This window comes from Panthera leo, chromosome B1 (genome assembly GCF_018350215.1).
Source record: "Panthera leo isolate Ple1 chromosome B1, P.leo_Ple1_pat1.1, whole genome shotgun sequence".
In the NCBI taxonomy this organism is placed as follows: Eukaryota; Metazoa; Chordata; class Mammalia; order Carnivora; family Felidae; genus Panthera; species Panthera leo.
In genome coordinates this window covers 70,359,503-70,376,607 of record NC_056682.1, presented here as the reverse complement: position 1 = coordinate 70,376,607, position 17,105 = coordinate 70,359,503, and the positions used below count along the sequence as shown (strand labels likewise).

The 17,105-nt window shown below is 35.4% G+C and overlaps 1 protein-coding gene across 3 annotated transcripts in view; it reads left to right on the top strand.

The window, feature by feature from the left end:
* The window catches only part of GRIA2 (glutamate ionotropic receptor AMPA type subunit 2), a 156,466-nt gene that overhangs the window by 82,602 nt on the left and 56,759 nt on the right, over positions 1–17,105 (top strand). For all 3 annotated transcript variants that reach the window (XM_042933904.1, XM_042933903.1, XM_042933902.1), the window contains exons 4-5: positions 11,890–12,086; positions 16,418–16,471. In XM_042933904.1, the coding sequence (XP_042789838.1) occupies positions 11,890–12,086; positions 16,418–16,471 (251 nt within the window). The remainder of the gene's footprint in view (positions 1–11,889; positions 12,087–16,417; positions 16,472–17,105) is intronic.

Genomic DNA, 17,105 nt, shown 5'->3' with positions numbered 1-17,105 from the left:
TTTTGTGCACACGTTTGCATATGCATTTTTCTAAAGGCAGTATCCATAACCAAACCCCATAAGGTTGAGAACCACTATTTTAAGAGCACCTAAGTACCAAACTGTGCTTCCTTTGGCAGCTTGCTTCCTGGAATATTGAAAGGTTCAAATGAAAACCAGAAGCCTGTTTCGACCAAGATAGGGCACCTTGTTAACCCACAAGGGCAGACAAGAAGAGAGCCAGCCGTCAGTCAATTCTCCATTGATCAGTTTGTAGTCATTTGGGGCAGCAGTCCCATCTGGAGTGCTCAAGCTAGGTGTCTGATTCTCTGCCCCTCCTCCAGGTCCAGGGAATGAGAACGCTCAGTGGAAAAGCCTGTCAGCACTCTACAAGCTGAAAAGAGTTGCTATGTCAACTACTTTTCCCCCCTGCTTTGAGAAGGGAGAGCTTTGCTATTCCTCTGAGGGATGAAAAACTAAAACAACCATTTAGAGAAAATATGGATTGCAATGTGCTGGATGATTCGGAAGCATACTTCTTATTAATGTGATAAAAGGTCTTACAAAACTGACCTTATTCATGGTCTTCCCTCTTGCTCTCTGCCAACTCCTTAAGCACTCTGTTATGTTAATAAAACTAGCCTGCCGTCTGGGAGTATTCTGAATGCCTCTTTCACCCTTGCATCCTGTTGCTGTAATTTCTGCCTCCCAAATATATTCTCTCTCTGGACACTCTTTTTCATTGTCTTCACTCCGGGCCAGGCCACCAGCATGGGTTCATTTTCTCATCCTCCCCGTTTCCACACTTGTTTCTCTTTAATCCATTTTCCACAAAGTAGCTGGAATATGTAAATGCTTTTCAATGCTTTTCTGACCTCATCACTCCTTTGCTTAAAATGCTTCCCAGCAAAATGAAGACACCGTTGAAAATTCTTAACATGGCTTTAATTAAGGTCTGATTCCTGGCAATTTATCCTGCTCACTCACTGAGTTAAATCTGTCTAACTAACCTTCTTTCACTGTCTCCACATGCACCAAACCACACTCTCTCGCCTCAAATCTCTGCACACAGCTCTAGTCCTTTCTCCTCCTTGGTGTCTTAATCTATAGAGATAGCATTTCTATGGCGCGATCTCATAGTTATTCTCTCTCAAAGAAGTCTCTTCTTTTCCTACATAATACATGTCACAATTTATAATTAATAGTAGTATTCATTCTTTCACTCAAAAACTGCTGCTGAGCCCCTACTATGTTCCAGGGACTATTTTAGTCACACAGGCCAAGCATTGTCATTTATTTGGCTCTGGGTGTAAACCCCAGGAAGGCAATGTCCAGGCAGTAACCATTACACTGGGTGTATAGTTTGTAATTATACACACGGGGCTTGAGATAATACTGGAACAGAGCTGACAGTCAATAAATAGAATGAATAAGTGAATGAGTCAAGCATCTGTGTATTTTTAAAAATTATTTATTTATTTATTTATTTACTTGCTTACTTACTTACTTTAGAGAGAGAGAGTGCCAGTAAGGAATGGGCAGAGAGAGAGCGGGACAGAGGATCTGAAGCGGGCTCTGTGCTCACAGCAGAGAGCCCAATGTGGGGCTCAAGCTCACGCAGTGTGAGATCATGACCGGAGCTGAAGTTGGATGCTGAACCAACTGAGGCACCCAGGCGCCCCAAGCATCTGTGTATTGTAAGTTCGAGATGATATTAGAAACTGATTCTCATCTGCTAAATTGAAGGATCAGAAGACGAATTCTCTTCACTGTTTGACAAGGTTGAAGGTGGCATTTTTACTTCAGGGCCATACTTCACCCTCACTGTGACTCCCTCGAGGTGAAACCGAACTTTTGAGAAAACTCATGTTAGACAACGGATAGAGAAAGAGAAACTCTAGTATTTGAAGAGAGATACTGAGGCTTTGGGAAATGATCAGGTGAAGATGGCTGAGTTTATATACTTGTGAAAGGAACCCAAGACATTTTGAGTGACTTTATTAGTACTTACTTTGGAAATATTCAATGAAAATGAAGTGATGAGGTAATATCAAGTTATGAAATTCATAATATCAAGTTATGAAAATGAAGTGATGAGGTAATACCATTTACATATTCCTATACATAACTTGATAGGAGTTTAAGTTCATCCATGGAGAAAAGAATATTGGTTACAATATCACTGCCCTCAATACAATATTAAGGACAGATGGCTGTATGGACACATGTTTGAGGTGTTATCAAAAGCTGCTCCCATTTTAATAGAAGAGTATTACACTGGATCTGAAACTTTTTTCAGAGATTAATGTGTAAGACTCAAAATACTCGATCTTTACAGTGTTTTACTTGGATCAATGAAATGGGATTTTGCTGGTTTTCTTCTTAGACTGTCTTAATTTTCATAGCTTTGCCATCATATTACATCTTAAAAAAGTTCATTCATGGGGCGCCTGGGTGGCTCAGTCGGTTAAGCGTCCAACTTTGGCTCAGGTCACCATCTCACAGTCTGTGAGTTCGAGCCCCGCGTCGGGCTCTGGGCTGCTGGCTCAGAGCCTGGAGCCTGCTTTTGATTCTGTGTCTCCCTCTCTCTCTGCCCCTCCCCCATTCATGCTCTGTCTCTCTCTGTCTCAAAAATAAATAAAAACGTTAAAAAAAAATTAAAAAAAAAAGTTCATTCATGCAGTCATCGTGCGACTGGGTTTCTTTCCTTCGATCCTTAACCCATTTCTCATATACTTCAAGGAAATGCCTTCTTCTTTAGTGTTATGTGATATGAGAATGCATCTTTGTTCCCTTTATCCATACTATGCATGCTTTAAAAATAGATTCCATGGTTTCATCTCTCAATATAGCTCTACATGCTCCAATTTCAGATAATTTGGTCTGTCCTTGATGTGGCAGTCTCTCTACTTCCTGGATTATAAAGGGTTTTTTTCTCTTAAGTTTTTAAAGTCTAATTTGAATCCCAGGTAGTTAGCATACAGTGTTATATTAGTTTCCGGTGTACAGTGTAGCGAATCAATACTTCCATACAACACCTGGTGCTCCTCATAGCAAGTACCCTCCTTAATCCCCATCCTCTAACCCATCTCCCCACTCACCTCCCCTCTGCTAACCATCAGTTTGTCCTCTGTAGTTAGGAATTTGTTTCTTTCGCACGTGCTCGCTATCTCTCTCTCTCTCACACACATTTTTCCCTCAAGCTTGCTTGTGTTGTTTTCTTAAATTCCACGTGTGAGTGAAATCATATGGTATTTTTCTTTCTCTGACTTGTTTTGCTTAGCATTATAATCTCCAGATCCATCCACATTGCGCAAATGGCAAGATTTCATTCTTTGTGTATACATACCACATCTTCTTTACTCATTCATCAATCAGCGGACATTCAGGCTGCTTCCGTATCTTGGCTATTATAAACGATGCGGCTATAAATGTAGGGGTGCATGTATCCCTTTGAATTAGTGTTTTTGTATCATTCGGGTAAATACCCAGTATGGCCATTGCTGGATCATAAGGTAGTTCTATTTTTTTATTATTATTTTTTTTTTTATTTTTGAGGAACCTCCATTCTGTTTTCCACTGTGGTTACACCAGTTTATATTCCCATCAACAGTGCACGAGGGTTCCTTTTTCTCCACATCCTTGCCAATGTCCATTGTTTCTTGTGTTGTTAATTTTAGCCATTCTGACAGGTGTGAGGTAATAGCTTATTGTAGTTTTGATTTGCATTCCCCTGGTGATGAGTGATGGTGAGAATCTTTTCATGTATTTGTTGGCCATCTGTATGTGTTCTTTGGAGAACTGTCTGTTCAAGCTACAAATAATTGGATTATTTGTATTTTAGGTGTTCATGTTACAAATAATTGGATTATTTGTATTTTGAGTGTTGAGTTTCATAAGTTATTTATATATTTTGAGTACTAACCTTTTATCAGATATGTCATCTGCAGACATCTTCTCCTATTCTGTAGGTTGTCTTTTAGTTTTGTTAATTATCTCCTTTGCAGAAATAATTAACCTATGCAAAAGCAGAAGCTTTTGATGTAGTGCCAATAGTTTATTTTTGCTTTTGTTTCCCTTGCCTCAAGAGACATATCTAGAAATAAGTTGCTACAGCCAATGTCAAAGAAGTTGCCGCTGTGTTCTCTTCTAGGATTTTCATGGTTTCAGGTCTCAAATTTCGGTCTTTAATCGATTTTGAATTTATTTTTGTGTGTGGTGTAAGAAAGCCATCCGTTTTCATTTTTTGCATATTGCCGTCCAGTCTTCCCAACACCATTGTTGAAGAGACTGTCTTTTACCCATTGGATATTCTTTCCTGCTCTGTGAAAGATTAATTGACCACATAAGTGTGGGTCCTTTCTGGATGTTCTATTCTGTTCTATTGATCTATGTGTCTGTTTTTATGCCACTATCATACTGTTTAATTATTATAGCTTTGTAATATAATTTGAATACTACAGCTTTGTAATATAATTTAAAGTCCGGAATTGTGATGCCTCCAACTTTGCATTTCTTTTTCAAGATTGTTTTGGAAATTTGGGGTCTTTTGTGGTTCCTTACAGATTTTGTGATTATTTGTTGTAGTTCTGTGAAAAATGCTGTCGGTATTTTGATAAGGATTGCATTAAATGTGTAGATTGCTTTGGGTAGTATAGCCATTTTAACAATATTTGCTCTTCTAATCCATAAGCATAGGATGCCTTTCCATTTCTTTCTATCATCTTCAGTTTCTTTCATCAGCGTTTTAGAGTTATCAGAGAATAGGTTTGTCACCTCTTTGGTTAGGTTTATTCCTGGATATCTTATTATTTTGGGTGCAATTGTAAATGGCATTGTTTTTTAAATGTCTCTTTCTGCTGCTTCATTATTGATGTATAGAAATGAAAGAGATTTCCGTACATTGATTTTGTATCCTGCAACTTTACTAAATCCGTTTATCAATTCTAGCAGTCTTTTGGTGGAATCTTTTGTGTTTTCTATGTTAGTATCGTGTCATCTGCATATAGTGAACATTTTAATTCTTCCTTACCAATTTGGATGCATTTTATTTCTTTTTGTTGTTTGATTGTTGTGGCTGGGACTCCAGTACTCTGTTGAATAAAAGTGGTGAGTGGATAGCCTTGTCTTGTTCATGACCTAGGGGAAAAGCTCTCAGTTTCTCCCCATTAAGGATGATGCTGGCTGTGAGTTTTTCATAGATGGCCTTTATTATGTTGAGGTATGTTCCCTCTAAACCTACTTTGTTCAGGGTTTTTAATCATGAATGGATGTTATACTTTGTCAAGCGTGTTTTCCTCATCTATTGAAATGATCATATGGTTCTTAACCCTTTCTCTTATTTATGTGATGTATTATATTGATTGATTTATGAATATTGAGCCACTCTTGCAATTCAGGAATAAATCCCACTTAGTTGTGGTGAATGTTTTTTTTTTTTTTTAATGCATTGTTTAATTCAGGTTGCTAATATTTTATTGAGAATTTTTGTTTGTATGTTCAGCAGGAATATTGGCCTGTAGTTCTCTTTTTAGTGGTGTCATTATCTGGTTTTGGTATCAGGGTAGTTCTGGTCCCATAGAATGAATTTGGAAGTTTTTCTTCCCTTTCTATTTTTCAAATAGTTTGAGAAGATTAGGTACTAACTCTTTAAATGTTTGGTAGAATTCACCTGTGAGGCCATCTTCTCCTGGACTTTTGTTGTTTGGGAATTTTTTGATTACTGACTCAATTTCTTTGCTGGTTATCGGTCTGTTCAAATTTTCTATTTCTTCCTCTTTTAGTTTTGGTAGTTTATATGTTTCTAGGAATATATCCATTTCTTTTAGGTTGTCCAATTTGTTGGCATTCAGGTTTTTTCCAATTAAAAAAAATTTTTAATGTTTATTTATTTGTGACAGAGAGACAGAGTGTGAGTGGGGGAGGAGCAGAGAGAGAGGGAGACACAGAATCTGAAGCAGGCCTCAGGCTCTGAGTTGTCAGCACAGAGCCTGACGCGGGGCTCGAACTCACGAACTGCGAGATCATGACCTGAGCTGAAGTCAGATGCTTACCGACTGAGCCACCCAGATGCCCCTGGTTTTTTTCCAATTTTTAATAATCTTTACTTTTCTAAGAGTTAGAATTAAGTAAACATACTGGTAAATTTTAATTTCTAAATATATTAATTGATGTTCTTTTAAGCAGCATAGGGCCCAAGCATGAAAATGGCTGTCGAACATTCTGCCCCAAATATGAACTGCAAGAAAAAAAAAAAATTAAAATGTTCTGTGCTTTGCTTATTGCACTGCTGTTAACTAAGACGGCCACTTACACCATTCCTGCGTCCAACTTTCCATCAAAATACTGAGCAACATGTCCAAGAGTCCACATCCCAATTATTAATGAGGAAGAACATAGACGCATCCTAGCCTTCGTAGAGGTCATCTCTGACTATTTCAAGTTTGCCCACGAGAAGAGTGCTGAAATGTTCATTTGGCACTTGTGATGTTTTAGGACTGCTGGTGTCTTCTATTTATCCAGGCAGCAGCCTGCCACTCCTTGATGACCCAGTGCCCTTCCTAAAAGCTGCATATTATTACTTCATAGACAGTCAGTAGATGGATCTTCAATGCAGTTTGAACTATACAGTAATGGGCTTACCTGTGGTAATACATTAAATATAGTTTCATCTTTGGATATGTTTGTATTAAATTTGAACCAAGACGTTAATCAAAATGTGTTTTTTTTTAAATTTATTTGTTCAGTGTCAATAAGGTAAGAAGGTAACACATTCCTATACACAGTAAGTAAAACCAGAACTAATGCTTTATATCTTTAGGTCTTGATTTTGATTTTGAACCATACTATTTGTTCCCTGAAGGGAAGGCACTTTGATTCCAGTTCCAAGAAGAAATCATGCATAGAATAAAATTCTAAATTTCTTTTCAGATGTTCCTGAGAAAGTCAATGAGGGAAATGTATGTTAATCTAATCTGGCCTAGGCATGCTGCCATGATTTAGTTATCATAAATATTAATTTCTGTGCCTGAAAGATGAATAAGGCCAGTGAATTTTAAATGGAACAAAGAAAATGTTTTTAAGAAGAAAGAAATAGTCTGAATGAAATATACCTATTTGCAGTAATCATTTTTAATTCTACCCACTAATGTGCAAAGTAAAACACTTAAACTTTCCCTGTCTTTAGGCTGATGGCTTTTCTATGATTCTGTCATAGTATTATTAACACTAGCTTAAGATGAAACTGTGAAGCACTGATAGTAATACTTTGGTAGAGTTTTAGGGAGATTGTCAGCTTACAAATAGGTTATACAACTATAACTAGTCTCATAACAATTAGGCAAAAGAAGTTATGTAATTTAACCAAACATAGTCTAGCCATTCTTTATTTTAGTCAAAAGTCTTGAGAATTTATAGAACTTAGAACTTAATTTTAGACCCTTGTAATATTCTTGAGATGCTTTAGAACAAATTTTCAATATATTTATTAACAGGAATATTAATTTTCTGGTTTTTTTTCCTATTTGTAGATAAACAACTGTATATCTCAAGTTTTCTTTGCTCCGAGTAATTCAGAAATCAGTCTCTGCTATAATTCAAATATCCTGTTATGGTATAGATATTAGAGTAGAATAGCTTTAAATAAAACAATATTTATATAGAATTCCCACTATCCATACAAGTTTATATTCTGATTAAGGGATAGAGGTATTTATAGATAGTTTTATGGTAGTTTGTGTGGAAGGGAAAAGTCATTAATTACCTTAAGTAATAGCTTTTCCCCTAATTAGAATATGGTATCAAGAGTCCAAGCACATGAATTTGTGTTAGGTTTGAAGAGATTCATTTCACCTCCATAGTTGTAACATGTATTTTCAGTGATTTTTAAATGTTAAATTGATCTGTTAATTTATGAGTAATCAGAATTAATGCAAAACTCTTAGTTGTAGGGAAGACACGGGTCAAGTTGAGAGATTGAGAGATCAGTTACTATTACTGAGTAAACAAATCTAAAAATCTCCTCAAATCATGAGTCAGACCATGTCATGGATTGTGAGTTACTTCTGGCTGTCGCTAGGAGATGGTTTAATATTATTCATTGTCTTATGATGACACTAAAATAATCAAATCTTATATTGCACCACTTGAGCTATTTAGCTTCCTAATGGATGTATGTTTCTAGGCTTCATAGGTTGCCAAATATTAATTCTGAGAGTTTTGAAGAAGATCCACACTAACTGTGAGTTACTTTAGACACATAGAATGAATGAGTTGAAAACTCAACAATTTCTTTAAATACATTCTTATTAATTTTATATGTCATCTCCGTATTCTTTGACATGATCTGCCAATACATGTTAGGTATAGATATATCACTTGAAACCCATTTACAAATTGTTATTTATATATTGAAAGATGGAACAGAATATCAAGCACTTGAAATTTCAGTATGTGGTAAATTTCATGGTTAAATAAAAACAAAATGAATAATTTATGGCTTAGAAGTAAGGAATCCCACTTGCAAGTGCTATGTGATAATATGTGGATAGCATATTGAACATCATCCATGCATATAACATTTTTAAGAGGTAACAAGGAAGAGTTAGTTACGTGAAGATTGGAATGTGGAAAAGTAGGACTGAGATAGTAGAAGAGGTTTAGAGAATTATCTTTTTTTTCCTACTCAGAAGGCTGGATAGATTTAATAACTGTTTGCAAGCACTTTGAAATCTGTTGAATTGATCATGATTACCAGCTGTATGCTCTGTCTTCACTGATGATGAAAAACAGGAAGAGAGTTTGAATTATATCATGGAAAGAGTTAATGTATTTATGGTGAATGGAAATCATGGGTGACCCATGAAGTTTTTAAAGAAGTTTTGTCATTAATCGATTTTTTTTTACAAGGAATGTGGTCTTTTGTTTAAATTATCCCTTCAGAAATTCTTACGTATCCTACGTTTTTTGGTACAAGACTAGACAGAGGAAACTTATTGTTGTTTTGCCAAAAATCTGAAATTCACTTTAGGTTCAATTTATGGCTCAATTTTCCAATTTGAAATAACAATAAATTATTTTCAATTTTCATAATGAAATATTTTAAATAAAAAATAGAGTGAATAAAAGAAGACACCCAAAAACTTTTTTTTTTTAATTTTTTTTTTTTTGGAATTTTTTTTGGTTTTGAAGGAGAGAGAGACAGAGTGTGAGCAGGGGAGGAGCAGAGAGAAAGGGAGACACAGAGTCCAAAGCAGGCTCCAGGCGCTGAGCTGTCAGCACAGAGCCCAACGTGGGGCCTGAATTCACATACTGTGAGATCGTGATCTAAGCTGAAGTCGGACGCTTAACCAACTGAGCCACCCAGGTGCCCCGACCCCAGGCACTCTTAACTCGGCTATGTTAATGACCAATATACAAGGAATCCTGTTTTATCTATATCCTTTTGCCCTTCACAATTATTTTGGAACCAATACCGGACATCATGTCATTTCATCTGTACATATTTCAGTTTGTATTTTGAAAGAATACTCTTGTTTTCAACATAACCACAATATCATTGGCATATGCAGGCAGATTAACAGTAATTCATTAATATCATCATCTATTTTTCCCATAGGTTATTTGAATGAAAATAAAAATGATGTCCGTATCCCCCAATTGTTTAATATATCTCTTAAGTGATTTGTAACATAATGTAGAGTTTCAATTTGATGGTTGCCGACATTATGATATTTAGTGTATTACTCTGCTGTATATTCCTTATAGATTGCTGGGTAGATCTAGAAGCTTGATAAGACTCACGTTCACTTTTTTGGCAGGAATACTCCACAGACGGTTTGAGTATTCCTAGTTAGAGACATGTAACTTCTGTTCATCTCTTTTTGTGTGTTGTTAGCAACAGTTAATGATCGTAACCTTGATTCATTGATTCACTACGTGTTACAACATTGTCATAATTCTAAATCTATATACCTTCATCATTTATTAGCTGGAGTCTTTCCAAAAGGGAAAACCTGTCTTAATTAATTATTATCCTGAGTATAGTTCATATAGGAAGGGCAAAAAAAAATGCATGTTTCTCTTCCTTTATTTACCAATTTCAGAATAATAAGTCAGCTCCTAGTATCCCTCAAAGACAACCAGATATTTAGATATATATTTAAATGTCACTGACTCAATTTCTTTGCTGGTCATCAGTCTGTTCAAGTTTTCTATTTCTTCCTGTTTCAGTTTTGGTAGTTTAGATGTTTGCATATCATTAAGAATTCATGGATTTAAAATATTTTATGTATTTACAAGTCTTTTGCAGTTATTATTCTTATTGATACCCAAATTGCCTCATCTTTACTTAAAGTGATCTTTATTACATTGGCTCCTGAGTCCTTTGACACAATGCTGGTAGTTTGGGAGGGCTTCTTTGCATTTTGTATCACAAGGTGTTCTAGGCTAATCTTAGGTACGCTTAGCTGGTGTTTAGGCAGTGAGAGTTTTAATGATGTTTTCCAGGTACTATAGTTTTAACATTTAATATGTTTTTTTTTAATTTATTTTTTATTTTTATAAAAACATTTTTATTTATTTATTTTTGAGAAACAGAGAGAGAAAGCAAAGGAGAGAGTGAGCACATGAGTGGGGGAGGGGCAGAGAGAGAGAGAGAGAGAGAGAGAGGATCTGAAGTGGGCTCCACACTGACAGCAGCAAGCCTGATGTGGGGCTGGAACTCACATATCACGAGATCATAACCTCAGCTGAAGTAGTCAAATGCTTAACCAGCGGAGCCACCCAGCTGCCCCTGTAGGTTTTAACATTTAGAGTACCTTTGTTTTTGCCATAGTAAATGGATTTAATTAAAGTTTAGTACATGAATAAAATTTATAGAGCACATTAGGTAAATCTCACATTTTATGGGTAAAAAGGAATCAGCATTCTTCTGAGAAAGATGCAGTTCTCTCTGGAATCGGGAAGATGATGTGATAAGCCCTGAATTCTTTTTGGAGCCCAGATTCTGTGTTGTTCATTAAACTATTAATAGAAATGATGCATTTAGGTTGGCCGTGAAGAGCTGGAGTGCTGTGGAAGACAAGTTTATGTACTGCTTTTCCAAGTGCTAAACTGCAGATTTAACTTTAGGCAAAAAATTCACAAATTGAGGTAATGTACAAACAATTAAAAATAAAAGTAACATTTTCTCAGTCGTATGATGCAATAAGCAAAATTACTACTAAATACGAAACTGGTCTCATAGTTTGGGAAATTAAGTAAATGTAACAAGTCTGTGTTAGAAAACCAACTGCTACCATCTGGTTGATAGGTGAACATTTTAATCCCTATGGGATCAGTCCCAATAACAATAACAAAAAAAATGACATTAACAGAGGCTGAGGAGAAGAAACTGCTGATTGGGAGACATGACAGCCTCCTCGAGATTATTTGCTCCTGTGCTCACAGAGACTCATGTAGATTTGTCTCCCTGAAAGTGTTACGACCTCCTCAAGGATGTTAATTGGAAATGATAGAACGTCATACGTAACGGAACAGTCTTTTCCATTCTGTAAGAGAAAGAAATGTGTGCTCTGTCTTTGTATTTCACTTTAACCAAAGGTATCACAGACGTTACTCTTTAGTAACACCAGAAAAGAAGACAGCTGAGAGAGCTGAAAGAAGGGGAGACTATTTATCCCTCCAAACTCTTTCCATCAGAACAATAGCATGTAGATAAAAGAGTTTCTGATGTGAAGTGGAAATAAGTCAATGTTGATAAAGATCATAGCTGTAGCTTTTTAGCGGAGTCAACATCCCCTCCGTTGACGAAAATAGCAGCCTTAAAAATATATCCGCCGTCGATTTCACAACATAATTCTGAGTTATTTAAGTATCTTTATTGGTCATCATTTTTCTTTGCCTTCCTAGGCTTATCAACGCTGCAGGCAGTGCTCGACTCCGCTGCTGAGAAGAAATGGCAGGTGACTGCTATCAATGTGGGAAATATTAACAATGACAAGAAAGATGAGACGTACCGATCACTTTTTCAAGATCTGGAGTTAAAAAAGGAACGGCGTGTCATCCTGGACTGTGAACGGGATAAAGTAAACGACATTGTAGACCAGGTTGGCTATGCTCTGTTTTCTAATGGCACCAAATATAGAATGTGCGTGCAATGTCAGCATTTGCAATGAGTATTTGTGTGAGGTGCTTGAACAGCAGTTTTTACTTTATGGTTTATGTAGGATGCAGCAGGGATCATCAATTAAATTATCTCCGGCTTCAGTTAGCAATAGCAGATGGTCTTCAATAATGCTGACACATCATACTAATCATTAAATATATTCGATATGTAATTCCTGACTCTTATGCTTTATATGATAAGCATTACCTTAAACTTTGATATTTTTAGTTGGAAAATTAAAATTTTACTTGTTGAACTTTTTAGGCATAAAGAAATAGCCACATTAAGTGAAATTGAGGCTGGGTTCAAAGGGAAAAGTGAGTAGTTCATGAATTCTTTGGCAAAACATGGAGTACTTCAATCATTAGAGTGCAGTATGGAACATTAAGTCTATATTGTTGTCTGGATGGGTGCTTGTCTTCAGAAAAAGTGTGTATATGTTTCTCCAGGAATCATGTTTTTCCTCCTAGTAGGTAGATTTTATATCACCATAAAACTATTAATCTATGAAATTAAAATATGTAGGAGAGTCGTATTCAGTCTGTGTTTGCTGTTTGAGAAGTTTACCGTACATAAGGATGTTTTATCTGTGCTTATTACCACACCACCTTGATTCCATTTAAGATTTTTTGGGGGGATAGGACAGCCGTACAGTAATATCCTACTGATAAAAATAAAATCCACTGTATCACATAGATAAGGTAAGTGACCAGGGATGTTGCTGAAGCAGCGGAAGCAGCATCATAATTTACTAAGTTAAGGTTTGCTTCACTGGATATCTGCTTTTCCTAACTTGTAGGGGTGTGTGTGTGTGTGTGTGTGTGTGTGTGTGTGTGTGTGTAGTAGCTTCTAGGGATAATATAGGATTGGAAGAAAAACATGCAGTTAAGCATGCATTTCTTGGCCCTTTCAGCCTTTGAGGAGACAATTAGATTCACTAATTTGTGTAACACAAAGCATTTTGAAAACATAAATGTTGATGAAGCCTTAATTGATATGTAATAACACAGGCCCTAAGACATACAAAATGGATCTCACATAAAATATTAAATAACTGGATAAAACTAACTTGTTATGAGAAAGGGCTAAATGTTATATGCCAGAGAGGTGAACATTTCAGTAGAAAAGTCTTGGTTCCTGTCTCAGGAGATGAAGTTAGGGTTGTTTTTAACCCGAAGGCCTCTTGTTCAAATGTGAACTTCAACAACTCATTTGAATTTCATAGGAGATTCTCATTAAAACTGAATTTTAATAATAGTCATTAGTCTTTTGTTTAAAGAATTTATGTATTCATGACTCATCGTATTAAATGTTGGTGAAAGCTGTTTTGAAAATAATTATTTCTAAAACTAGAAGAGAGAAACTATAAGAGAAATTGGGAATACATAGAATGTAATGTTTTGAAACAAATATACGATGATTAAATACATGTCTATATGGACATCCGTTCAAAATGTACAGGGATTTTGCACATGCATGTTATTTGTATTTTCATAAGACGCTTTTGAATGTATTAAATGAGTGTGTACAGTGGTTGATTGCATCATTCAGCAAACATTTATTTCAGACATCCTCTGTGTCTAGAATGAGAGACGCAAAGAAGGAAGAAAGAGTGGTAACTTGGGGCACCTGGGTGGCTCAGTAGGCTGATAAGCATTCGACTGCAGCTTAGAACATGATCTCATAGTCGGTGGGATCAAGTCCCACATCAGGCTCTCTGCTGGCAGTGTGGAGCCTGCATGAGATTCCCTCTCTCTCCCTCTCTCTCTGTCCCTCCCCCACCACTCTCTCTCCTTTTCTCTCTCTCTCTTTCTCTCTCGAACTTCAAAAAAAAAAGAAAGAGTGGTATTTGTACCCCATGAATTTATTGTTTAGAGATGAAGACCAATTTTACTTGTCATATTAGAGTATTACAATTTATACAACAATGTGGTCGAAGAGCCTAGAAGAGAAAAACTATCTTAACAGTGGTAGGAGGATCAATGAAGGGTTCATGCACATACTGGCAGCATGTGTCTGGCTCGGGTTCCTTCATTTACTCATTCAATACATTTCCTTGATTTTCTAATGTTTGCCAGACAGGCACTGTGTAGATCCAAGAAAGTAATGTTAAGCAAAACAGTCAAAAGCCTGTTAAGGTGAATATTTATGATATATTTACAGAAATTAATGCATAAGTATAATAATGGTATATCTGACAAATGAGAACAGGATGTTATGAAAAAAACGACAGAAAAAATTTAGATTAGGAGATCATGGAAGGCCTTTGGGGAAAACAGTTTACCAAGCAAAAAGTGAGGTTGAAGTCCATTTCAAGAAAAGGAAACACTGTTTACTTATTCACTCTATTAACACTTATAGGAGAACAGAATTGCTGAAACTTTATTTCATAATAGCTTAAAGTTAGAAAGAATCCCTTTGTTGATTATGCGTGTTTTATCATTTCAATAAAACCTCAGAGTTATTTATTTCTAGTTGTGGTTAGGTGGGAAAGAACTGGTCCATTAGAAACATTGAGAAATCAGTATAAATTTGCTATTGTTAGTGCGATGCTAATGATTATTGTAAAGCAAAAATGTGAGTTAGTATGACCAGCACTAATTCCTATTTACGGGTAGAGTTAGTGAATTGTCGTATCTCCCCGCTTTCTCCCAGTGAACACTTAACTCAAGTAAGGGCTACTGGTAGCACCATTTATACAATGTTCTGTTGTTGTTGTAGTTCCCAGAAGAAAGACATGCATGAGTCAGAAAGTAGAATGAACAGTAAGCAGAATCAACAGATGTCAGTAGGGTATGCGAGGGACACAATCAACTCAATTCAAGTGATGCTAATTAATATATTTTTCATCCAGAAGGACATCTGTTCCTTCAATATAGAGGGTTCATTTTCTTGAAAAAGGTGATTTAGTTTACCTAAAAATGGGTTAAAAATAATACAAGCCCTAACTCTCTTCCAACTAGCTATCACTTAACCTCAAAGGGATATTTGGTGGAATCCTTCTTAGGATTTTGCCCTTGTTCTTTAACTAAATGCATTGCTTTGGAGTACCAGACTTTGTCCAGGATAAGAGAAGGTCAGAGAAGTCTTCTCCCAGGAGGTAACATTGGGTTGAAATTCCTTGTGCTTGTAGCATTAATAAGACAAATGATATGATAGTGGAAAGAGCTTTCCTAGCAGAGGAAACAGAATATATAAAGCCCTGAGGTGATGGAAAGAAGCCCTTTTGTGCACAAAATTACTGAAAAACAGGGCCGACGAGGCTCCAGTGTAAAGAGTGGTAAAAGCCTGGAGAAGCTTGCAAGATCATTGGACTTCTCAGCATAAATTAAGGATTTTGTCTCTTAACGCTGGAAGCAATGGGAAGCCACCAAAACAGTTTAATTAGGCAAATACGCTAATGATTTGAATGTTTGTCTATAGCCCAGGTATTTCATGCTTTCCATTGATGTGACACTTTTCTTAAAAATAAAAATTACATTTTCATACCTAAGTGCTAGGACTACCACATGACCATTTTACCAAATTCAACTCTCTTTAATTGATATACAGGTCAGTGAAAACTCACATTGATTCAGTAATATCCCAAACTGACGTGAGCATTACCAAAATGACCACTTGTTCCATGATGTGTGTGTCTCACCATTGATTTTTGACTTAGATTTGTGGAGAAATATTAGCTTCTCTGATGCTTTGCTGCCTCGAGCTGGAAATAATAATGTTCATTGGAACTAAATTATAAGCATTTCAAGATTCTTAAGATGGGAATATTATTTTATAGATTCATATAAGAATTCTTTTATATACTTATTCATATTTTTTAAATGCATGTACTACTATAAATTTGCGTGTCAGTGTGTGAATATAAAATCTCAGATGTTGGTTTCAGCTGTTTAAGGGTGTAATGAAAAAATAGCTTTTGTAGGAAGAAAACTATGGCTTATTATGGATTCATACATGTTTTTAGTTTTATATTTCTTAAGATCTTGTGATCTTATTTCCACTATTGACAAAACTGAGGTAATTATGTCTGTTTAGTTATTGACTTCTTGAAAGAAGTGATGATAAAGCACTAAAATGTATTGTTACCTTTTTCTGAGAGAAATAGTCACTGTTGTGATAATTATATCTTGTCAAATATGACTCTTCATAGAATATCAAAAAACATAGTAGATAAAATTCTATTGTTTTTCTCATTTGGGCCATAACATCAATAATTTTACATTTATGTTATTTGCATTTATTAAATAATGGTTTCTTTATCTTTGTTAGGTTATTACCATTGGAAAACATGTTAAAGGTTACCATTATATCATTGCAAATCTGGTAGGTGAATTAATTGATATTTATTATTTTAATAGAGATGTTTATTAATTATAAAATAGTTGTGAATGATCAGCATTTATCAGTGGTATTTTTAAAAACATATTGTGATTCTATTAATCAATTAGAAATGATATTTTTCTGAATTTGTTATGTTTTGGATTTATTTCCTATTTTACATTTTCTAATCAATCTCCTATTATAAATTATGTAAGAAATTAGAGAACGATATTTGACAAGTTTATAAATTGTCTTAAAAAGCATATTTAGTTATGGAAAAGTTTCAAAAATACATAAAGCTTAATTATTCAAATTTCCTCTTGGTTTTCATTGTCATGGTGTTTTATACATTTTTCCTTTCGTTCATTCCTTTGAAGTTTTTAGTATATATAATATTTGAAATAAATGCCCATTTGTGAGAATTTCTCAGTGAAAAATTAAAGCTGGAAATGTCAAGAATATTAATACATTATATATTATTTATTTCTGATTATCTACTTACTATGTAAGCAACACAATGAAATTGAATTCCTATAGCTGATGACTTTTTCATTGGGATTTCTGTCAGATTATGATTATACTGAATATCCAAATGGTTAATTGTATCTCTCTCTTAAATATAATCAAAGCCCTTTAG